The following is a 25,593-nucleotide window of genomic DNA, read 5'->3' as shown; positions in this document are numbered from 1 at the left end:
AACATTATTTGAAATGGAAAATTGACTGCTACAATGTTAAAAACAACTTTTTCAAAGTATTGCTGAATGAGCCATGAGATTCTTAATGACATGAACATTGACATACAGGGTTAGTAGCACTTTTCCATGACAAAATTTTAGGAGATTTTAGGAGTCTTTTTTTAAGTATGAAATGTATGATATGTGAGAGTGTTTTCTATCCGTTTGTGTGATACATAGTAAAACATACACAAAACTAAGCATTTATCAAATCAATTATTGTTATTTGATTTTAAAAATAATAAATATCTTGCCAATATGCCACAGAAACAATGTTATCAACTGTGGTATGTCCACAGAAAATGTAATGAAAGTTATCTTTTAATCAAGTAACAACTTGACTGTCATCCAAAACCTCAAACAACCATTTTTTTTTTCAAAGATTTATTTAAAATCATTACAAATGGTTGCTTTTCCATTTTTTAAAATAAGAAACATTCTTAGAGATGCCTTCATAATGTGTATTCTCTGTGATGGAAATGTACACTATTAGTTCCTATGTGTATCTTATAGATACTAGAGTCATGGTGTGCATTTGAGGTAATGTTTTATTCTTTTATTAGCTAACTTAAATCCTTCTCATAAACAGAGCCTGTAATATAAAGGGCAATATAGGCCTATTTGAATGTTTAGTTGACAATTGCTTACTAAAAAATGGCTTTTGGATTCACGTTTTTTTTTTCCTAGCAGAATCTTTTTCAACCATATAGTTTCCCTGGCTTTTACGAGTGAAATAATTTTTACGGACTTTTCACAGCTATATGCGAAATATTTTCGTTAAATCCACAGTAGATCTAGACTCTTGATCTAAGTCTCTAAAATGCGCGGACTTTTCACGGCTGTGAGAGAATTATCTTCACTGAATTTACAGTAGATCTAGACTCTAGATGTAAGTCACTAAAATTCTCGAACTTTTCAGGGCTGTAAGAGAAATATCTTCACTATATATATTCTAGTGATTTAGCGTAAATCTAAGAGTCTAGATCAAAGTCACGAAAATTCGCGGACTTTTCACTGCTGTGTGAATATTATTTTTACTAAATTTACAGAAGATCTAGACTAATTCGCTAAAATTCGCGGACTTTAACTCTAAGTCACTAAATTTTGCGGACTTTTCACGGCTGTGTGAGAATTATCTTCACTAGATTCTAGTGATTTCGAGTAAATCTAGAGTCTAGATATAAGTCACTAAAATTCGCGGACTTTTCGCGGCTGTGTGCGAATTATATTCACTGAATATACCGTAGATCTAGAGTCTAGATATAAGTCACTAAAATTCGCGGACTTTTCGCGGCTGTGTGCGAATTATATTCACTGAATATACCGTAGATCTAGAGTCTAGATCTAAGTCACTAAAATTTGCGGACTTTTCGCGGCAGTGTGCGAATTATCTTCACTGAATATACCGTAGATCTAGTCTAGATCTAAGTCACTAAATTTGCGGGCTTTTCTCTTCTTTGTGCTAATTATCTTCACTAGACTCTAAGTGATTTAGCGTAAATCTAGAATCTAGCGTATTTCTAGAGTAATCTAGACATTAGATGTATCGAGATTATTAAATTGACTAAAATTCACTGATTTTTTAGGTTAGGTGCGAATTATCTTCACTAGATCTAACTTAGATCTAAATTAGATCTAGATACTATTACTAGATACTAGCTAGATCTAGAAGATTTACAGACTTTCCACGCGAAGTCACTCTTACACTCACAACAAAAAGATTTTAGGTGAGGGAGGGCCCGGAGGGGTGTAGCCTACAAATTTGTCTATTATTATTAATTATAGAAAATAGTCACTACAGACTAGATCTAGCGCGTCTTTAGTGGTAACAATAAATGGAAACAAACATTTCTACGCTGACTTCAGAAAAATACTGCCAGGTGAACTGCTTGCTTGAACCAAGGCCATCTTCAATCACGAGGTCGCGCTTCCCAAGTGGGTGAAAGGCGGTGTAGAAGCGTCACTGGTCAGCTCATTAACACAGCCAGCCCGTAAGGTTATGCGATCAGAATGCCTGGTTAGGCTGTTTTTTCCACCTCGCATTTTTAGCAAGAAATAAGCAAAATTAAAAATTTTAGGAGAGTTGACAAAATTTTAGGAGATTTTCGGCAATTTTTAGGAGAATTTTAGGATTTTAGGAGACATTTCATTTTTTAGGAGATTTTAGGAGTTTTTAGGAGCGCTACGAACCCTGGACATAAGCCATAACATGAAAAGCAAACACAGAAACAAAAAAACAACAACAAATAAAACCCATATCTGTTTCAAGATCACAACTTGAGGTTAGACATATTATTTGTTCAGTCCAACAAATACGAATGCAAGAAGAACCATGTTGTAATAAAACTGAAACAAGTCAAACATTTTGACTGCCAAAAGTTAATTTGTTATGTGTACAAAAACTGAAGCAAAAAAAACAAAGAAACAAATAAGCAAACTACATCTACATCTAGACTAAAACTGTTGGCACCAAGAAGAAAACAACAAGACTTACTACATAATCTCCTGAACCAGATTTCCACCCATCGTTGTTGATGGTCTTTATCACCTATCTGTACTACTTATCTATATTTAGCTCTAGTACCCATCTTGATAGTTGTTGTCAAAATGAAATGTGTGTTTGAACTATCTACCAATCTATATGCCTCACTGTGATGCTCATCTCAATATCCAACTTCATTTCCCTTATATCACAGGTTCATCTTTTTTTTCTTTTGTCATTAGATGAAGTTCAAAATTATATTTTTTTTATAAGGCTTTTTATACAGTAAAAAAAAATAAATAATTTTTTTACTTTCAAGAGATTATGTTTTGTGTTGTTCTAGTTAAATTTCAACAAAGAAGAAAGATTGTTGGAAAAGGGAGTGGGGCGCAGACAGGGTCAGCAACTAAAGCGATGAATGTAACATGAAACCTTTATGATGTTCTTCTTCCATTTTGGCTTTGAGGATATTACATTTCATATTCTCTGGGGGGATAGTGGAGGCACCACCTGTAAATTTCAGCTGGTTATTCTGGAACGTGTTGACATCTTTTCTCTTGACTGGGACTGGCACACTTTCATCCAGGTTCTTCATCTTTGCAATGGCTTTCTCACTCTCTTCTGCTCAGAGACAGTGAAATAAAATGTGCAACTAGTATTTTTCTATTTTTAACAAATTTTTGTAAATAAGATCAACTTTTAATCTAACAATACAGAAGTAAAAATAGATGGCTATTTGAACAACAAGCAGTTCCCAAATTATTTCCAATCACAATCAGGATTTAATTAGATTTTAAACAGAGCAGAAGCCAGGTCTGAAGTATTTGAATGTCAAGAAAAAACAAAAGTATCATACCTTTCAAGTTTATGTTGCATTCTGTAGTAGGTGACTTAGAACCTGATGGTTCTCCAGACCCTTTTTCTAGTGCTGAGGACTTGATGAGATTATCTAGCCTTTCAATTGCAGATGCTGATGGCACTATACTCTCCGGTACCTCTGAAGAAGCTGAGGAAGACTTGGCTGCCTTCCTGGTGCCAGGTTTGGGTGGACGTGGAGGTGGGCTGTCTGGAACCCGAACACTAGAACGTGCAGTAGCTGTTGTAGAGTTGCTGTTCATAGAGGCCCTGGCACTATCAGGGAGAGAATCAAAAGTTGTTTCCACAGAAGGTTTGTTGGCTGCAATAGCTGCCCTCCTGTGAATAGAGAGATGGATATATATATATATATAATTTTTAAACAAATAATAAGAATCAACTTATAAAAATAGCTAGCCAATCTTGAAACTAAAACGTGTGCACTTTGATCTGAGAACATCTAAAAATATACAGTAATAAGCAATACAGGTTATAATATTGACTTTGTTAATTAATTGTATTCTAATCATTCACCCTGTTATGTGAACTTTAAATTATATTATTAAATTTCAGATAATTATCTGGTTAAAATATGTTTCTATATTTTGGTTATTGACTCAATTGAAAGCTTATATAAAAATACTAAGGCCATTACAATTTTAAAGTTTTACATTACCATTCTGTTAATGTCTATATTTGAAAACAAAATATAATTTTTATTAAACATGTTAACAATCTAACAGGTGATAAAAAATATTTTTCATAAAAAAGGTATAAAAAAAATTATTAAATAGCTGAAATGTTATGAAACAATTTCACAGCAAGCATTCCATTTCAAATGCTAAAAAAAATAGTCTGCTGCTAAACCATATATATACCTTTCCCTGTCTTCTTCCATTCTCTTTTTCATCTCTGCCTCTCTCTTCAGTTTCTCCTCTCTCTCTTTGCGTTCAAATGTTGGTCTCCTGGAATATCTGTGACTAGGTTTTCTCTCAAACTTAACACTCCTCCTTGTCCTGTTCAATGTAGCTGTCTGGTACTCTGTCCGGCCACTGGAACAGAAAAGCCACATTTGATAGTTTCTCTGCTTCATTGCAAGATAATACAAACATTCAAAGTTCAAGATGGTAACCCAAAAATGATATGCAGGGTAGCTATTTGAATAAAGCTTTTATGTGTAAAAGCACAAGTATCATTGAATAATTAGCATTTGGCAATGTCATACCATTTTTTTTTATCATTGCACAAATGAAACATAACACTACAAGGAAAAAGATATTGCAAATAAAAATGAATAAAAAATGATATTCTATTAACACATTTCAATCTTTCACATTAAGTATGTGTAATCAATAAAAGAAGTCAAGTACAGCCCAGAGCAAGAAATCAGCTTTACCAGCTCCAAAGACCACCATCAGAGAACATTGTGTCAGTTTAAAATAAGTTTTTTCAATCCCACATTTCCTGACATTGGAGTTCATACATTAAATATATTAAATTATTTTTAAAATTTATGAACATACTATAATAGCAAGTTAAATTAATGAGAGACCTAATTATTTAAAATAAATTCTGAAGATTTAGAAGTGTGGCACTAATGAAAGATATAGATCTATTACAGAGGCATTTATTACCAAATCTTAAGAATCTAACCCTTACCTGTACCTAAACCTTGATCCCATTCTGAAGAAATTCTGCCTGCCTGTTGGACCTTTGACTGGACCTTTCAGGCGGAAAAATGCATGATGCTCTACGGCACATTTCCATAAATGTTTACAGGCCTTTTCCGTGGTGCATTGGAACTGAAAGGAATGATCTTGACTTTGTCCCTGGCAGAGAAAATTAGTATACCTTTGATTGTCTTATAAACTAATTTAATAATATAAATGTTAAAAGCTTATCTCCATAACTTGATATAATGTGAAAAAGATTTTTTTTTTCAAATGGCAGATCTTGTTTTGTATATGCTTAAATGAAAACTAGAGCTATTGCCTGAAAATGAGTTAAACCAAACTGAGAAAAATATTATCAGTGGCATAGGCCCTACATCTTGTTAATAAAAGGCTGGACTAAGTCTACACATTAAAATACTTTGAGTTAAACATAATGGGGGAATGGCCTCCAGATATACCAGTCTCCATCTGGATGATCCCATCATGATAAAACTAAAGTAGAACTACTACTAGTATTAGTTTGAGTACAAAGAAAAGCTGGTAGACCAGACTGGCTCATAGTATATCTACGTGTTTGACCTCTAGATGAGATAAGCAAATAGTCTGAATGTATGAATCTCACAGTACACACACTAAAAAGTCCATGTTTCTTTTAAGTTGTGATATGCAAGGTTTAAAAAAAAAATTCAAGGATTTTTTTTTCACTTACATTTTCATCATCCTCCACAGCTACCAACATCAACTTTTTATGCTTAAAATTTAGCTTGGTCATTTTAGGCCTGTTTCCAAGATAAAGAGAATAGTAAAATGTTATTACAAAATAAAATGCTTAAGGGATTAGAAAATAGAAAAAAAGAAGGAAATAAAATGAAAGAAAAAAAAATTCTAGTTTATGAATCTAATAAATGATGAATAGTGTGTTTCAAGCTTAGTTCTGAAACAATCAACATAGAATGCTGCTATTGGCAGCACAAGCATGTATTCTTAATAGAGAGAACATGGTTAAGAAAATATGATGAAACAAAGGCAAGCCTTGACCAGGACTTGAACCACAGATATCAGACTTGACAACAATGCCAAACACAAAGTCCAGTAAATCAGAAAAAAAATTAAATTAAAAAAAAAAAAAACTCAGTCCGCAACAAGTTAAAAATATTTTAATGATGATGGTATTGGGTGGTTACTAGTGTTCTACACTTTTAGACATAAAAACTGATGGCCTTGATTTTAAGAGCCTCAGAGTCTCATAATAATGCTATTCTTCAATTCCAAAGATTAAAGATGAATGTAGTGTTTCACATTACTGCACAAACCCAGTTGCAACCTGCATATTTTCCACATTTGATGCAGACAGTCATTGTCTGCCAGGGATTTATTTAAGTTTTCTTTACATCTTTTGAACCTGTCTCATACAAGGGGTTTTCTTATGTTAGGCACCTCTACTTCAGAAACTAAAACTGACCTCTTTCTCTAAAAGCTGCCAAAAGTCTTCTGTGCTTACTTTTGCTACACTCCAAATCCTAGTCCTGTTTTTTTTAATAATCACATCACTGTCTGTCAGCAAAACTTTCCCTTTTCATGAAACAAATAACTTTACATGCCAAATTCCTAATCCTGTTATAACACTTGGAGAGCTCTTACAAAGGCCACAGGATACAAATTTGAGACCCAAAGGAACAGGGTCCATTACGCACATGCTTACTACTAAAAATTTTAAATAATAACAAGGAAGCTGTTCAAACAATTTTTTTTTAGTCTATCAAAGGGGAAAACTGTAATAAAGAATATTTTAACATTTCTAATCATTCCTACAAAAAAAATTAAAAACAACAAAAAGGGGAAAAAATCCTCTATAAAATAAACTCACCAGAAGAACAAGCCAATTTTAGTGGTTCCTTCAAATACTAATATTCCAGTAGGTGTTAGGCCTAGGCTGTAAGAGTTATTGTCCTTGCCCTGTTAAATAAAAATGTTTGTGCTATTTTTATCATATATATTTACTTGATCTAAATTAAACAAAGAACTATAACAGTATTTTTAAAAAGTTTTTTTGTTCCTATTTTAAATCCTATAGTCATCCTTACAAAGCTTAAGTTCTTGTCAGAGACAATACCATAGCTTATAGTCTCAATGCAAAGGGAGCTCCACTCTTTATTGTATCTCAAGATTGACTCCTAGACAGTGAAGTTTGATATCAGGGTATTTCTTTTCTAAATAAATAATGAGGCTGACAAGCTTTGCATGTCTGAAGCTTAGAAATTTTGCTGCTTCAGGTATCAAGGTTTAGTGATTGATTAAGGTCAGGTGCATGAGTTGGTTGTTTGATGATACTTGAGAGGTATACCATTTAAAAGTATTTTATAGACATTTGGAAAATATCCCCACTGACACACCTGGCATTATACATATTTCTACAGAAACTGCTCAGGAAAGAGCTACTTCAATATTAAAACACTGTGTTATGATAAAATTTAAGCATAAGACATAAATTGAAACATTTTTTTTAAATCATTGAAGATTCTTACTATTTGCATTGTCCTTCAAACTTATAAAGGTACAGAGAAGAAATTGTTTGTATATATATTAGGGGTGCACTGGATAGTACTTTTTGATATCCGGCCGGGGCCGGAGCCGGATACTAAGTGTCTTGTTAATAGCTTGTGTTGCTGAACATTTTAAGGAACTGTTAAATAACATACCTATATTGGTTGGTTTTATTTTTTTTTCTTCCTTTTATATACCTTATTGTTTTAAACTCTGTTACTGATTGATTTATTCAAGCTTAACAGTATTTCTAAAAATCTGTATAGCATGAGTGTGTCAGTGTGTATGTACGATGACAGCAACTGTAAAAGATGTGTGTAGGAAGGTCAATGTAAATAATGTTAGTATATATTTAACTAGTTACTAATGTAAATCTCATAAGTAAAGTGCAATCTGCCTTGTATAGTGGTCGGATGTATGTGTTCATGAATTTCAGACCAACAACCTGGTCAGATTTACCTAGTGAGTCTACACATGTAGTCCTAGTGTAGTGTGTATAGTTGTTTGTGTTTTTTCCTTGAGCATACGCACGCAATAGAGTTGGGTGTCAGTCAAAAAAGATAACACATTGGCATGGTCAGTCAAGCATATAGATAAATTATACTCGTCCATTTGTTAGAGGTCAAGGGTTGTTGTTGTTTTTTTTTACGCTCCAGCATATTGTTTCTTTGTTTGCTAGATCTAACTGCAGTACTATAATTCAATTTCTTTTATGCAATTTTAAAATTTACTGTAAGGTTTTCCGTTATTTATTAAGTCAAAAGAATTAAACAATGAAATTAGCTTTCTTTCTAAAGATTTTAATACAAGGCAAAAAAATACATACACGCAAACATGCACATCTTTGTTTTATTTTATTGTGCAAAGAACGTACGTAAGAAACATTAAATGCAAAGAACGTATGTTAGAAACATCTTCCTTAATTATTACTTATTAATTATTTTATTCGTGGTTTCAGTAACTTTTACAAAAGGGAACGATAGTAAGCCTATGGATGTCAGGTGTGTAAAAGTCGTACTAGCCTGATACACAGTGCCTAAGTACGCATCTTAAGTAAAAAAAATAGTAATAACAAGAAGTTAATTGACTGTCACAAATTATTAAGAATATTGTTATCAAATCAAGACACTTAACTGCAGGAGTAATATTCAAGTTAACACGTTAGAAAAATTATTTAACCGTAATATTTATTGACAGTGTAATTTCCTTTGTTAGCACGTTGTGTTTTTTCATTCTGGCTTAAAAATGGTCAATGTCTATCAATAAATTGGGTGTCAAGGACCAAAGAAATAAAATAAAGAGTAGGGGTGTTTAGCTCTCCATTTAAAGATAGCCCTGGTCGTGTCTTCTACAAAATAATTAGTTACTGACTTACTGGGCTATATAATCTCGCGGTTTGTGTTCTGTGTAGCTAAAGGTCACTCATTTAGGTGCATGTCATCTTTAGTCCAGCTTACTAATTGAGATTTATGTTCAAGTAACTCGGCACACTTGAAAAGGTGTGGCCTCTAGCCCAACCACGTGATTAAGATTTTTCTTCAAATAAGCAAACTCTTTGTCCGGATACCCGTGTAGATGTTTGGCTTGTAGTCCAGTTCCCCCCTTCCCCAATTAAGATTAACTACTAAGTAAACAAACATAGTTCCCTCGTGTGACCTCTAGAGAGTGCTTACGTCCATCGTATCTGACTTGTGGTCACCTGTCAATCAATGAACTCAATGTGATGGACTAAACAAATAAAAGGGGGAGGGAGTTGTTCATCTGGTAATATACCTGGTTACCTTAGAGGTGCGGCTATGGTAGTCCAGCCCCCGTAATAAAAGATTAACTACTAAATAAACAAACTCAGTTCCCTCGAAAGGTGTGACCACTAGAGAGTGTCAATAGGCTGACATGAAACCTACGTCCATTGTATTTAACTTGTGGTCACCTGCCTATAAAAAAAACCTCAATGTGATAGATTAAACAAATAAAAGGGGTGGGAGTTGTTCATCTCTACCTCTGGAGATATACCTGCACATCTAGACAGACGTCTGGTCAGCATGACGTAGTCAAGGAATGTAGCATTTTAACATGTTAACTAACCTACTCAAAGGTCAAGCCAAATTGAAAAAAGTGTCAGCCATTGCTGCTCTGTATGTAAAGCGCATTTATGATGTAAAGTTTCATTTCTATTTATATTAAGTTATTAACACGCCTTGTCTTTATAATAAACGATGTTTGGTGCATATTCATAATGGCTCTATTTTTAAGCACATTATTTTGTTTGAATATAAACATTAAAACAGTCTACAACAGACATTAATGGAACAAGGTCCACTTTATGCATATTAAATAGGTGTAATTTTTACTATCCGGTAGTGATATCCGACCGGAGCCGAATAGCACCGGATAGTAAAAAATGCCGGATATTCGGCAGAAGCCGGAGCCAGAGCGACTATCCGGTGCACCCCTAATATATATATAATATAAATAAATGATTCTTGCATAAGTTTTCCGAGTATTATAAAGGAAAAAAAAGTTTCTATGACAAGACAAAAAGAGATTCAAGGGATAGTTGAAACAATTAAAGATCATTCCTTTCTGAAGTCTATGCTGTTTTTGGTTACCCTCTAACCAGCCTGCAACTGATAACCTTTACATTCCACACATACCAAGTAACAACATTAATGAAGTCAAGAGAAATCTACCTACCATTACAGTGTGCATATCAACACCATAAAGTTCCAACCATTTGGCTTTGTGCAAGTAGTTCAGTTCAGCTTGGGCAGGTGTCTGACCACTAATACAAGAAAAACAATGCTGAATAAGAAACGTATGTAAACATGTTCATTTGAAAAACAAAAAACAGCAATAATTAGAACCTTGTTTTCTATTCATAATGAATTATAATAAATGTCCATTTTAGAAAAAAATCTATATTTATTTATGAATACTGAAAACAAAATGTACTTGTTCTGAAATAAAATCATAAGTCTACTAGGCTACATCCAAACAATTTGAAATACAAATCTACTGGAGGTACATCCTACATGGAACCCAAACAAGTTCTGCTTCATTCCAAATCTCTTCATTATTTTTTTACTTCTTGGTTTTTATTGAAAAAAAAAAGTGGTTAATATGAAGTCAGTTATACCCAGACTTGAATAAAACTTCATTTTCTGACCAGTATACCTTTTTCCTCCACCCAGTAAAAAGCAAGCAGTCAATCCTACAAACATGCTATCTGCAATCAATTAATTTCTACATCCAATTTTGTGTTTGTGCATGATGTATGAATTACATAATGTGTAGGCATTGACTGGCCTAGTCTGGTCAAGTGAGCCTATCGAGGAACAAAGAATGTCTGACTGACTCCCTTCTCTCTATCTCTCAGTCATGAAAACACCAGACACTAATTATCTACTGAGTTGTAATCATTAGTACTTGCTCTAACCATTTATTTAAAGTTTTAAATAGAATGACAGAGTCAATTTCTTCCAAATTCTTGAAAAACAGGATTTCTTTATGGCATATTCTTTAAGGCGCTGTGGCTGAGAGGTAAAGGGCTAGGCTTATGAACCGAGGTCTGGGGTTCAAATTCTAGTGAAGACTGTCATTTTTAATTTATCTTCGGGTGTCCACCCAGCTCTAATGGGTATATGACATTAGTTCAGGAAAAGTAAAGGCGGTTTGGTTGTTGTGCTGGCACACATGACACCCTTGTTGACCATACTTTACTTTACATTCTTTGTCACATTGACCCAAAAAAAAATTTGTTTAAGCCAAAGAAATCTGTTGCAGAGAAGTATTCTGGCAAGTGATATTGAAGAAACATGCACACAAAAAAAAACCCCCAGACAACTTCATAATTAGGGGAATAAGTTTGTGAGATATCCATATTATTCAATCATTTTGATTGTTGAAGTCCCCCTCTATTCAGAATTCCATAAAACTTTGAATTCAACAATTCCCCAAGAATTAAATAATAATCAAAGAAGTGTATGTAACCTGCAGTCTTTGTATTTTTCGAATATATCTATCTCCATCTCTTCCGACTGATTTGGCACAAATCTGAACTCTGACACAGTTCCAGCGGAGTGAACATCTGGGTCATAGTCACCAAGTTCAGCTGTAAAGAAACAAACAATTTGTTTAGCTTTCATAAGCAATAAATCTAATTCAACACAACATTGAACGATGGACTGGTCTCACTTTGGATGAGACAGAGACAATAGAAATGAGAATTGATCAGACACTTTGTTGTGTCCCAAACATGTCTTGCATCTAGTTGGAAATAAGTGATGGAGTGATGCTTTCAGTTTTGTGACAGACACATGTTTTTTTCTCCAGCTCATTGATATGTTAATTTCAATTTATAATGAAGTTGCCTTTGAAGTTTCCCTCATTTTTAAACTAGTTTTAAATGCTTTTATACTTGTTTCTTGTTATTCTTGTTGAATACATTTAGAAGAGTTGATGTATAGTATGTATTCTTGTTATCTAGATCTATCAGTATTTATGTATCTTTATACTTTATATATACTTTTTGTTATTGCATGTTAGTATATATTTTATTCCTATGAGATATTTTGTCATGTTTATATTTGCATGTACTGTCCCCCTTATCTTTTGTCACACATTTCAAATCCATTACTGCATTCCCCCCCCCCCCTTCAATACAACAACAAAAGATGACTGACAGTTAACTTTGGACAGGTATATATCAGAAGTTGAGTTCTAGAATATACTTTAGTTCATTCACAGCAGAGAATGGTTTTGATTTCCTCTATTGGAAGAAATGTAATAAATAAAGATGGGGGAGCAACAAGAATGAAAAAAAGGTCCTTGCTTACTGAACCCTACCAGAACTACAGTAGGTTGTGTATTATACAGCTCAAGATTGTAGGTCTTTATGTGTGGTAGACCTATAGATGTGTAGGCCTCATCTAGTAGACCTATAGGGCCTACTTGTGTAGGCTTTTATGTATGGTAGATATAGCTGTGTAGGTTTTACGGGTGGTAGACCTATAGCTGTGTAGGCCTCACCTGGTAGACCTATACTTGTGTAGGCTTTTATGTATGGTAGATATAGCTGTGTAGGTCTTACGGGTGGTAGACCTATAGCTGTGTAGGCCTCACCTGGTAGACCTATACTTGTGTAGGCTTTTATGTATGGTAGATATAGCTGTGTAGGTCTTGCTGTATAGGTAGAGCTGGTAGGCATGTAGTTGAAGACAAAGTATGTCTCTGGACATATCGTTTGGGATGTTCCATCATGAATGAGAAGTAGCCTATTATGTTCTAACCCAAGCTTCCAGTGCAAGAGGGCGATGTTACAGCTAGGGAACATCTAAAAGACAGCCAGATGCGCATACCACACGGACTACACATCCTTTAGATGTACTAGTCTTATAAGTGTATGTTGTAGGCATACCATACGGACTATACATCCTTTAGATGTACTAGTCTTATAAGTGTATGTTGTAGGCATACCATACGGACTATACATCCTTTAGATGTACTAGTCTTATAAGTGTATTTTGTAGGCATACCATACGGACTATACATCCTTTAGATGTACTAGTCTTATAAGTGTATTTTGTAGGCATACCATACGGACTATACATCCTTTAGATGTACTAGTCTTATAAGTGTATGTTGTAGGCATACCACACGGACTATACATCCTTTGGATGTACTAGCCCTATAAGTGTATTTTGTAGGCATATCACACGGACTATACATCCTTTAGATGTACTAGCCCTATAAGTGTATTTTGTAGGCATACCACACGGACTATACATCCTTTGGATGTACTAGCCCTATAAGTGTATTTTGTAGGCATATCACACGGACTATACATCCTTTGGATCTACTAGTCTTATAAGTGTATGTGTATGTAGTAGGCAGGTCTAAAATATTCATTCATTAAACCTTTTCCATCTTGTTTTCATAATTTATTTTCCATAAAGTTTTCACGTGAGCTGGCGTACATTGAGCGCACATTGTAATAGGTCACTGACTAACTTCCAAGTGAGTAAACATTACAGACTAGGAAGGAGATGGGGAAGGGAGGGCGAAGGGGGACAGCAGGCAGCGCCCGCCCACACGCGACACAGTGCGACTCGTACACAAAGAACGAGAGAACCGGCGAAAGCGACGCTGATGTCATGACGAGTTATTTATCTTGGTGGTAATCATCACAAGGATGTCACCGTCCTACATAAAAGGGAAGGAACACAGGATAGAAAAAGATGTGTTTTGGGGGGGGGGGGGGAGCAGCATGGAAAGAGAAAAATACTTGCACAGACAATCTAATGAAATGTCTGTCTATTTAGTCTGTATAACGTGAGGGTTAACCACACTCCAACAGTAAGAAGGGAAGGGGAGTAGACGTTTCTACTAGTAATTGTCAGAAGATGTTGACAGATTTAAAAGTAAACAAAGCAGTTATTCTGGCAGCGCAATAAAGTCAACAAATATTTTCATGTCTAACAGGAATAAACTATTAGGTACAACTAACAACAAACACAGTCATACATAGCACATCATGTAACATATATATGTAGAGCACACAGCACATCATGTAACATATATATGTAGAGCACACAGCACATCATGTAACATATATATGTAGAGCACACAGCACATCGTGTAACATATATATGTAGAGCACACAGCACATCGTGTAACATATATATATGTAGAGCACACAGCACATCGTGTAACATGTGAAGACCACACAAAAGAAGTAGATCTAGGTCTAACTGAAAATAATGTCTTGCATCCACAGGAGTCCAACACATTATTCATCGCTTGCACTGGGGGGGGGGGTGTGTCATGAATGCTGTTTTATTCCAATCACACATCAACCGCAACCAAAGTTGTACACACACCAGCATTCTATTGGACAAAACACGTCTGCAAAACAACGTGACGAGCAGTGACATGTAATGACTTCAGAGTAGCCTGGCATTCGTTCCTGTGACTTCAACACTTTCTGCAAGAGACTGGACATACCAATACCGTCTATTACACCAAAGTATTAGGTAGGTGTTTGATATTTGAACACCAGTATCGTACCCCAGTCTTCTCCCAAAAGATATCTGGACTTCTACCTTTAAGTAAAGGTCAATAGGTCAACAAAGATAAACTTGCAAAAAGCATGTCAATAGTTGGTACACTGACTGCTAGAGCCACAGAGAGGTAGCAGTACAAAATATCATTTTAATAGGTTTACTGTTGTTTCTAATGTTAGAATTCTTTTATCAAGCAGTTTGATTTATTAATCATATGTTTGATTCATCTATCAAAAAGTTATTTCATTTAGCATACGTTTCATTCACCTATGAAGCAGTTGATTTAATGCAAACGAAGTTTTATCAAATAAATAATTTTAGAAAAAAAAAGTCGTGGAGGGAAAAAGAACAACAACTAAATAGTCCTAATGGTACAACTAAATAGTCCTAATGGTACAACTAAATAGTCCTAATGGTACAACTAAATAGTCCTAATGGTACAACTAAATAGTCCTAATGGTACAACTAAATAGTCCTAATGGTACAACTAAATAGTCCTAATGGTACAACTAAATAGTCCTAATGGTACAACTAAATAGTCCTAATGGTACAACTAAATAGTCCTAATGGTACAACTGAATAGTCCTAATGGTACAACTGAATAGTCCTAATGGTACAACTGAATAGTCCTAATGGTACAACTAAATAGTCCTAATGGTACAACTAAATAGTCCTAATGGTACAACTAAATAGTCCTAATGGTACAACTAAATAGTCCTAATGGTACAACTGAATAGTCCTAATGGCACACCATGATCAGAAGTAATCAACATAGTGTCAGTATCTCACACGGGGTGAACCAAAGAGACAGACAAGTTTATTTAAGTTACACACGAACGGAACAGTATACAGTGGAACAAAAGTGAGAGAAAATATTGCGTAGGCCTACTATTAAGTAGATTCTAAACTATAAAAAAGATCCACACTTCTCATTTGTTGTTAGAAATCAAAGTGACATTATGATGTATCTGATGCGAATAATAGTAATGAAAGTATTAATTCCAAACATTTGCTGCTGTTAGATACAGTCTTGAATTCTGTTCATTTGTTATATGTTGTTCAAAAGTTGTTTATATTGAAATCTCAACAGAATATGAAAGCAACAAATGTGAGCATGGATTGAGCTAAATTCTAACACCAACAATCAGATAACCAGCTGACATTATTCTGATGTGTTTGGACATTTTTATGTGCCGATGTTTCATGAGACTAAGTCTAGTTATGTCATTTGGATGGGAACAAGACTGAACTAATAATGGATTGACTATTTACAATGAATACAATCTAAAGGAATATCTACTAGTGTTCAGAAAGTGTTTTAAAATATGTTAGAACCAAAACATTTTTGTTTCTTTAGTGAAGAACATTAAACATGAATTTTTATTGAGAACTTACTACTGTACTACGTTTTTAAAGGCACTCTGTTAAAAGCTTTCAAAACAAAAGTCACAAATCACCAGATAAAATAATGTCCAAGTGTTGTTGTTTGGTACAATACATCGTCATAGCACTACCAATTGTTTTGTTGCTGTTGTTTTTTTTTGGTACAATACATCGTCATAGCACTACCAATTGTTTTGTTGCTGTTGTTTTTTTTGGTACAATACATCGTCATAGCACTACCAATTGTTTTGTTGCTGTTGTTTTTTTTTTGGTACAATACATCGTCATAGCACTACCAATTGTTTTGTTGTTGTTACATATTTTTTTGTAAATATGTTAAGTCAGCATTAACTACCAAAGATCTTCCAATATTCTTTTTTTTTTTCTGGTAAGAGTTTTATCTAAAACCCTTATCGACAATCTATGTGTCAACACTGCAACCCAGGGAAGACTCAGGTTTAGTCTAGAAGATTTAACTGATGAGGCGAGAGAGGTGAAGAATCATTGAAACAAGAAATAGGCTTAACAGTAGGTGAAATGGGCAACTATTAGATCACACTAAGATATTTTTATTTTTATGTGTTGTGACAACTTGGGTGCAAAGTTTGGGGCAGTTCATTCGCATACTCTTTTTTTTAACATCAAGGCAACAATTAGAAAACACAATAAAAATTTTAATAGAAGGAAAAAATCTGCAAGTCGGGTTGGTATAATTTTAGTTTCAGGGACCACAGAATTTCATTTGAGGACTTAACACAAAAACAAAAATATGCAGTGCTATCAAATAAAGTCCTATCATTTTCAAAGGCTCTGCTTGTAGCTTGAATCAGTATTAGAATCAGTAACAGAGTGTTGTAATTAGGTCTTTGCCCTGACATACAACAGATGCAGTCTACCAGAACAAACTGGGCCATGTGATGACTAATTTGTTTAGCAAGTAACAGCTTCATTGACACAATTAGTCATTTTTTTTACATCAGTTTTACAAATAGAACATGTTCACTGATAGTCAGTAGTTCTAGACATTTTGTTTTTGGGAGACACTCTTGTGTAGCTATTACAAAAAATGTATGGTGCACTTAATGTAGTTGATGGATCATATGGAGATAAAGAGGTACTATTGAGTCAATGAAAAATTATTGAGAGAAAGAGAGATTGCAAAAGGAAAATAATCTATTAAGAGAAAAGTTATAATATTGAAATAGAATTTATTGAGAAAAAGATTAATGAGAATTTTTATTCTAAATAAAATGTCTGTTTTCATTTTTCAGTCTATGTAGTAATAATCTCTAGAAAATAGAGTATCTCTATAATTGTGCACATATAAAAAAAAAAATTCAACAGAAAAAAAAAAAGCTACAAGCAAAATAAGAAGTCAAACTGAAACACTGCAAGAGTTTCTTTTCTAAAACATCAAGTACACTCTTTTTTCAGGTGCAGCTACATCAAAGACCAGTTGTTCTATCTTTAGATAAGACTATGAGGGAAGAAAGAGTAGAAAATAGTCAAACTGAGAAGGGTGTAGGTGGGGAGGTTTAGAAAGCCGGGACTAAACTGCTGTACAGAATTCTTAGTTTAAATTTACACAAAAAAACAAATCTGACAAACACATTTTTTTTTCTTTATGTTAAGCCCTTATTATTATCTTTATATTATATTAAAAAGCTCAATTACAAGAGAGAGAGAGATGGCAGCAAATGAATTCCAAAAATATCATTATGCAACTTATTTGATACCAAAAAAAGGAAAGGTACTGCCAAAAATTGAAAAACCCTTGCACAAAATTTCTTTGTCTCCATCAAAAGTGGCAGAATATATAGGTTACAATGGGACTTCTTAACCAATTGAAATAGCACTCTTCTGAGTCTAAAACAAGATTGATTTATTTTATTAAAGAAACAAAAGGAAAAATAGTGAGTATAAAGGGAATTATGTAAAATCAAACCAGCAGACACAAAAGAAATAAAGATAAAACTTACATTGAAGGGCCAATGCACACAGTTCCACCAATGTTTCATAGGGACAGGGTAACCTCCCAGAATATATATCCTGTTTTAACTGTAAGAAAAACTGATACCTGAAAAGAAATAATAAAAGTAATCAATTTAATTTCAAAAGAAAACAAAGTTGAATGTTCACAAGGACATTATTTAGTCAGCTGATAGTTTACATCAACAATAGAATAAAGGAGAGACTGTTGAAATGGTAAGTGTGAATGTATTTTGTCAGAAGACAATTAAAAAAGAAGAAATTTGTTCAAAAACATATAAATATATTTAACTTCTTAATCACCACATGGCATCTCTATTCAGCAAAACATTCAGTTTCTATTCATTTTCAATGTTGCAAAGGAAAAAAAACAGAAAAATGACATCACTTAATAGAAGTCACTGACAGCTTCAGCATTTACTTCTGAGTGAGGTCATAGAGTGATGGGATATAGAATTAGAAAAGTCAGTGATTCTTTTGGAGTACACACAACAAAGCTAAACACTGTATTTGTTGGTCACTAACTTTCTTCAAATATATGTAAATTACTTTTGAACATTAAGACAGATTAATATTAAATTTGTAGAATTCTCTTTTGAAAAAGTTTACCAATTTAATGCCATTTAAAGCATAAACATTAAGATTAGGTGCAACAAGATACTAAAAATAATAAAATATTTAAAATACTGTGACATTCAAATCTGGCATTTGTCACAGCATAATTTACTGTTAGGTTAGATAAGGAAGATCTATGGCTGAGAGGTATATACCAGTTGTCTAACTATCAAAGGGGTTTGAACTGAGTGGTGTTTACCAAGTGCATGAAGGGAATACAGAAACCTTCTCCCAAATACTCAAACAAATGGAAAATCTCCAGTATTGTAAACCTTGTAATTTTTTTTAGTGGTAAATCTAATGGGAAAAGGGAAAATAGTGGCTAGACTAAACAAGATGTCATTGTATTTAATCAACAACAAAAATAAATTGTAGTTATATACCTTGTCAGCTCCTCATGAAGATTATTTGGCTCTGAAGAATAAAATTTAACTCGAAACCGAAAAGTGTAAGGTGGACCAACTGAAATTTGAAATTTAAAAAAAAAAAATTATTTTGTGGTTTTATGTTGATATTAATAAATATTTATAATATCTCAATTTACAACAGACTCAGTTTGTCAGGTGAAATGTAAATAGTAAAAATTTTCTCACTTTTCACTTGTTTCCTGACTTGCTTTGTTGGATCTAGCCAATGCTGAAAGGAAAGAAATACACATTTTAAAAGATCATTAATATTTTATTTATATATTTTAAAAGTTCATTAATATTTCTAGTAAAAAAAAAAAAAGTAAAGTTTCCCTTTTGCACCTGCCCTAAGGTTTACATATTTATATCGGTATATATTTGTAAAACCAAGTGAACTTGACATAATATATTCTCTTCTTACATAATACAGAAATTCAAATATATATATATAAAATGGTATTATAAGAATTATAGCTTGAACTATTGAATAACACAAGCCTCCCAACACAGTCTTACAAAGGTTTGATAGCTTCTTTTTTCATTTATAAACTAAAGTAAAACTATTTTATACTATTAGATACATATCTCTTTATCTAAACTTTCCCTACTAGTTGTTATAAATTAATATTATATTACATGTTAATCATTTTTGCAGGAAAAATAATTGTCATAGAAAGTGACAAAGCAAATAGCCTATCACTACCCAGAATATAACAAGCATTTTTTTTTTTTGCAAACTATATTGCAAAGGTTATATTGCATTTTTTCGGAATAGGAATTAAATTTACTTCATGTTAAAAAATCTAATAATAATCTAAAATATGTTAAATGTATTACTTTTAGAGAAAAAAAATATTTCTATAAGAAGTTTTTTTGTTTTATTTACAATTTGATGACAAAAACCTTTTAAGCTTCAAAATATTCAGATTGGTTTCTTACATTAACATTGTAATGATCAGTATACTGCAATCCAAAATAGTCTTTTTCTATGACATCTAAATGATAAAATACTTGCTCAATCAGTGTACCACCAGTAGCTTTTTTCTGAAAGAAACATTGAAAAATATTGGCATAATTTCATATTTTTATATATAAGCATGTTAACAGATTTGAATGTATTTTAGAACAAATAATGAATATCTCTCTCTCTCTCTCTCTGTATATATATATATATATATATATATATTAGGGGTGCACCGGATAGTCGCTCCGGCTCCGGCCGAATATCCGGCATTTTTACTATCCGGTGATATTAGGCTCTGGTCGGATATCAATACTGTATAGTAAACCGGATAGTAAAAAATACACATAGTTAATATGCATAAAGCGGACCTCGTTACATTAATGTTTGTTGTAGAATGTATTAATGTTTGTATTAAAACAAAATAATGTGATAAAAAATAGAACCATTATCGTTTATAATAAAAACAAGGCGTATTAATAACTTAATATAAATAGAAATGAAACTTTACATCATAAATGCGCTTTACATACAGAGCAACAATGGCTGGCACTTTTTTTCAATTTGTCTTGACCTTTGAGTAGGTTAGTTAACATGTTAAAATGCTACATTCCTTGACTACGTCATGCTGACCAGACGTCTGTTTAGCTGTGCGGGTATATCTCCAGAGGTAGAGATGAACAACTCCCACCCTTTTATTTGTTTAGTCCATCACATTGAGTTTTTTTTTATAGGCAGGTGACCACAAGTCAAATACGATGGACGTAGGTTTTATGTCAGCATATTGACACTCTCTAGAGGTCACACCTTTTGAGGGAACTGAGTTTGTTTACTTAGTAGTTAATCTTTATTAGGGGGGCTGGACTACAAGAGCCACACCTCTAAGGTAACTAGGACTAGGTATATTTCCATATGAAAAACTCCCTCCGCCTTTTATTTGTTTAGTCCATCACATTGAGTTCGTTGATTGACAGGTGACCCCAAGTCAGACACAATGGACGTAAGCACTCTCTAGAGGTCACACGAGGGAAGCAGGTTTGTTTATTTAGTAGTTAATCTTTATTAGGGGGGGTGGACTACAAGAGCCACACCTCTAATGTAACTAGGTATATTTCCAGATGAACAACTCCCTCCCCCTTTTATTTGTTTAGTTCATCACATTGAGTTCATTGATTGACAGGTGACCCCAAGTCAGATACGATGGACGTAAGCACGCTCTAGAGGTCACACGAGGGAACTAGGTTTGTTTACTTAGTAGTTAATCTTAATTGGGAAGGGGGCGGGGCTGGACTTCAAGCCAAACATCTACACGAGTATCCGGACAAAGAGTTTGCTTATTCTTAATAATTTGTGACAGTCAATTAACTCCTTGTTATTACTATTTTTTTCACTGCTTGATGGTTAACACAAACAACTATACATACTACACTAGGACTACATGTGTAGGCTCACTAGGTATATCTGACCAGGTTGTTAGTCTGAAATTCAGGAACACATACATCCGACCACTGTACAAGGCAGATTTCACTTTACTTATGAGAGATTTACATTAGTAACTAGTTAAATATATACTAACATTATTTACATTGACCTTCCTACACACATCCTTTACAGTTGGTGGCATCGTACATACACACAGACACACTCATGCTATAGATTTTTAGAAATACTGTTAAGCTTGAATAAATCAATCAGTAACAGAGTTTAAAACAACAAGGTATATAAAAGGAAAAAATTAATACCAACCAATATAGGTATGTTATTTAACAGTTTCGTAAAATGTTCAGCAACACAAGCTATTAACAAGACACTTAGGTATCCGGCTCCAGCCGAATATCAAATTTTACTATCCGGTCATATCCGGCCCCAGCCAGATATCAAAAAGTACTATCCAGTGCACCCCTAATATATATATATTTAATATTATTCTATTGGAATACCCCTGCCTTTGCACAGGCACTTTAGGTGCACACCAGCACACAGTTCAAAACTAGAAATGTTGATGAGAAGAAAGTTCTATCAGTTGAGGTATAGCTAGTGAAAAGAAAGAGATCTATAGGAACTAAGAGCTGATCCTTCAGGCTACCAAAGAAACTGGGACTGGGGTGACACTGGGAAGGGTGTTGGTGAACTGTATTAACGTTTGGGCAGCAAGACTTCTTGTGTATGAAGAATGAAGTCACTTGGCTGTGCTTAGTAATTACAGTAAAAAAAAACGGTAATTCTGCAGGAGCTCAAGGGGCAGCCATCTTTGTACTATTTTGTTATTGTTTATGTTCCAAAGAAATCCCAAGATAGTGTCTTAAAAATACCAAGAATTAACATTACTTCTGTGTTTTCAAAGCAATGCTATTTTTTCTTTTAATTTTGACTTGGTATCAATACAATACATTTCTTATTGTTCTGTCTTCTTTTTAATTGTTAAAATCTATAAATATTGTCTATATCTATTCTGAATTATTCTGATATAGAGAATCTAAATTTAACTAGGCCTACAATAAATATCAGCACAGTTTATTACCAAAAATTAATTGACCTGTATTGCCTTTTTTAAGAACCTTGTCATATTAATATAGTAATTAATCTAGTTCTAGAAGTTACATTATGAGTCTAATTAATAGACTTATTAGGACTAGATGGTACCAGTATAGCGATATCTAGCATATTATTTAGCTTCAAAAATAAAAACAAACAAAAACCCAAGATACAAGATTACAGTCTTTAAACAATAACAAAGATGGCTGCCCCTTGAACTCCTGCAGAATTACAAAAAAAACTTTTGCCTACCTTAGATTTACGACAATAAGTTCAAATTAAAAAGTATGACAAAAAAAAAAAATTTCTAGCCTCTACTGGGAAATTATACGAAAATGTATTTTAAAAGTCCTTTTTGTATGATTAACAAATTTTTGGAGTCCTAAAATCATAAAATGTGAACCTAGCCCAATCTCATTTGCCCATTTGTTAAAAATATAAATACATATTTTGCCATGCATTTTTCATTTTAAAAGATTTATTATACTTGTACAACTTCTTTTTAAAGGGTAACTCCGATGGTTTTGACAATTTTTGATATAATATGTGTTTTGATTTATAGATAATGAATATATTATTCTTTTTTTTTAATTTGCAAGAATAACTTAGTAATTGATGTTTTTGTGACATAATTTTTCTGCGCATCCAAAACAGTCAGATTTTCACTGAATTTCTGTGTGACGTCACGACGGTGCACTCAAATCCTATTGATACTCATTGATAGGGAGGCGAAAAAGAAATTATCTTTGATAAAAAAAAAAATTTCGTTATTACATCATTAAAATACTTTAAAAGAAATTTCTAATGGTGTATAAATTATGACTGTATGTTTGACCGTAATAAAATTATGATTTTTTTGTGCTGTTTCGACCTAACATTGGTTGACATGGAAAAAGTGATGAGAGCTTGACGCTGGCTCAGCCGGCGAGACACACCCCCAAGGTCAAAAGTTAAAAAGTTGGAATTGAGTTTCGTAGACGATAGATCTACTTATTAAATAAGAAATTTAATAGTAGATCTAGTATTCGTAGTAAATTTCTAGCTCACAAATCTGATTTCATTTATATTTATGAACTTCAGTTGTTTAAAATGTCTCAGTAGTATCATTAATTGAATTCTTTGGCCTGGAAATCCAATGTATTGTTGGTACTGCACCTGGTATTAACTTCAATTTTTTTTTTAAATCCCATTTCCACAGCAATGAAGTTGCTGAAACAGCTTCTCTCAAAATGGTTTGAGCACAAACAGGAATTAGCTAATGCCTTTGTAAAATATTTGCTCTTCAGGCGAATAAATTTTCCCTTTAAAACTTCATCTCTTGGAAACAAATGAAAAGAGACACTAATTTCTGTATCAGCATACTTGCTGATTTTATCTTTGTGATTGGAACTACTGCAACAAGCTGAAGAACAATATTTAATTTTCTTCAAGTAGAAATAGAGGTTTATAAACAATGACCGATTATAAATCAACGTGGAGACTAGATCTAGCTGTGAAGCGTAACAATAAATGCGATCCGATAGGTCTAGATCTAGACTAGAGAGTTTATCGGTTATATAGGTCTAGATCTATATTTAGCCAGCACCTTCGTGACGTCACGTTTTTAAAAACTAAAAACATCTCGCAGAACCCCGTTTTTTGGGGGGCGTGGAGAATTTTCTGTCTAATTTATTAAATATAAAATTTTCCGAGCATTTAAATAAAAAATGATATAATGTTTACTATTACAACTTTTTACGCAGAATTTAAATATGTCAATAACTAAAATTTGAAAAACTATCGGAGTTTCCCTTTAATATAATGCAAAAGTTGTCCATTATAAATAAAATTTAATATAGTATAGATCAAGATCAAAGTAGTGTCAAAGAATGAAAGATTATTTGGGTAGGGACCATATTTATACGATTCCCAATTTAGACTTTAAAAAGTTATTAATTTCAATAATAAAAACAAAGTGACAGAAAAATATTTTGCTGAAATTGAATTAAAAAAGTACAGAGTTTAAAGTTTAATCTAGATAGAGATTTTGAAAACATATTAGTTAGAAGAATTATATTAGATCTAGACTTTAATCATATTTATAAATAATATATATATATAATAATATATTTAAAATAGACTCTAAAATAATATTTTAATATAAATGCAATATCTTATCATATATCACTTATCTTATAAATTACAGTATAGTTTTTATAACTAAAATAATATAGATCTATAGACTATGTATTATAACATATTAATGATATTATATTATATAGATCTAATATTAATAATATTAATATTAAAATTAAATAATATGGCAAAATAAGACAAAGTAGAGACTAGACCTAGATTCTAGCTAGTTACAGTCTAGACAGTCTAGTAATAAGTAGATCTAGATTCTAGAGACTATATAGATACTATATAGATTTAGTAAAAAATAGTTATTAGAGATCTAGACTCTACTCTAGTGGAGACTATATTGTAGAGTACTGTTTTTGACTGTACTGACAGTACAGTTACAGTACTTACAGTAGTTGTCAAAATAAACCTAAAACAGTGTGTAGATTACCGAGTCTGAGTATAGTAGAGTATAGACACTACTCTACAGACGTCCTATAATAAAGCCATATGCATAGATGTAACAATAGTACTTACATTAATGTCCACAGTAATATCTGTCTCATCTAAAAGCATAATAGTACAGACTAAGGCATTTTTCTTCTTTGGTACGGGTTTTTGTCCCAAACCATCATAAGTCTCCTGTTGAGGTCGGCGAGTTCGACGCCTACTGAAAAAGCGGATCAATGCCGCCATTCTTTTAAAATCTAATCATCAAGCTAAATAAAATGAGATGAATGAAACAATGAGCAAGAAAAACTCTTCAGAAATACAAATGAGAAGCCATAAATAATTTCCGAAAGGCTTGGCCAGTCCACCTTAGAAGATCAATTGTACATTTTTAGCTTTCTAAAAAGTCTGAATATACCGATTAGATTTCTAGATCTACTTCCTTCTCACGGAACGTAACGGAGGTTTCCGATCTTTTCCGGGCAGGTAAGGTTTG

At 33.1% G+C, this 25,593-nt stretch overlaps 1 protein-coding gene across 5 annotated transcripts in view; it reads right to left on the bottom strand.

Annotated features, from left to right (window-relative positions):
- Window positions 1-25,545, bottom strand: part of LOC106050643 (band 4.1-like protein 5) — a 38,972-nt gene extending 13,427 nt beyond the window's left edge. For 2 of the 5 annotated variants that reach the window (XM_013205667.2, XM_013205669.2), the window contains exons 1-13: window positions 25,185-25,545; window positions 19,988-20,092; window positions 19,235-19,277; window positions 19,025-19,103; window positions 18,017-18,114; window positions 11,584-11,704; window positions 10,288-10,375; window positions 6,917-7,005; window positions 5,759-5,828; window positions 5,036-5,205; window positions 4,255-4,428; window positions 3,378-3,715; window positions 2,954-3,142 (exon numbers count right to left, since the gene is read on the bottom strand). In XM_013205667.2, the coding sequence (XP_013061121.2) occupies window positions 2,954-3,142; window positions 3,378-3,715; window positions 4,255-4,428; window positions 5,036-5,205; window positions 5,759-5,828; window positions 6,917-7,005; window positions 10,288-10,375; window positions 11,584-11,704; window positions 18,017-18,114; window positions 19,025-19,103; window positions 19,235-19,277; window positions 19,988-20,092; window positions 25,185-25,343 (1,723 nt within the window). In that variant the 5' untranslated portion in view covers window positions 25,344-25,545. The remainder of the gene's footprint in view (window positions 1-2,953; window positions 3,143-3,377; window positions 3,716-4,254; window positions 4,429-5,035; window positions 5,206-5,758; window positions 5,829-6,916; window positions 7,006-10,287; window positions 10,376-11,583; window positions 11,705-18,016; window positions 18,115-19,024; window positions 19,104-19,234; window positions 19,278-19,987; window positions 20,093-25,184) is intronic. The other 3 variants (XM_013205668.2, XM_013205670.2, XM_013205671.2) reach the window with 2 other exon arrangements.
- Between the last annotated feature and the right edge of the window lie 48 nt (window positions 25,546-25,593).

This window comes from Biomphalaria glabrata, chromosome 1, assembly GCF_947242115.1.
Source record: "Biomphalaria glabrata chromosome 1, xgBioGlab47.1, whole genome shotgun sequence".
NCBI classification, from domain to species: Eukaryota; Metazoa; Mollusca; class Gastropoda; family Planorbidae; genus Biomphalaria; species Biomphalaria glabrata.
Note: the sequence above shows the minus strand (reverse complement) of the source record. Positions and strands in the feature narration are given on the sequence as shown.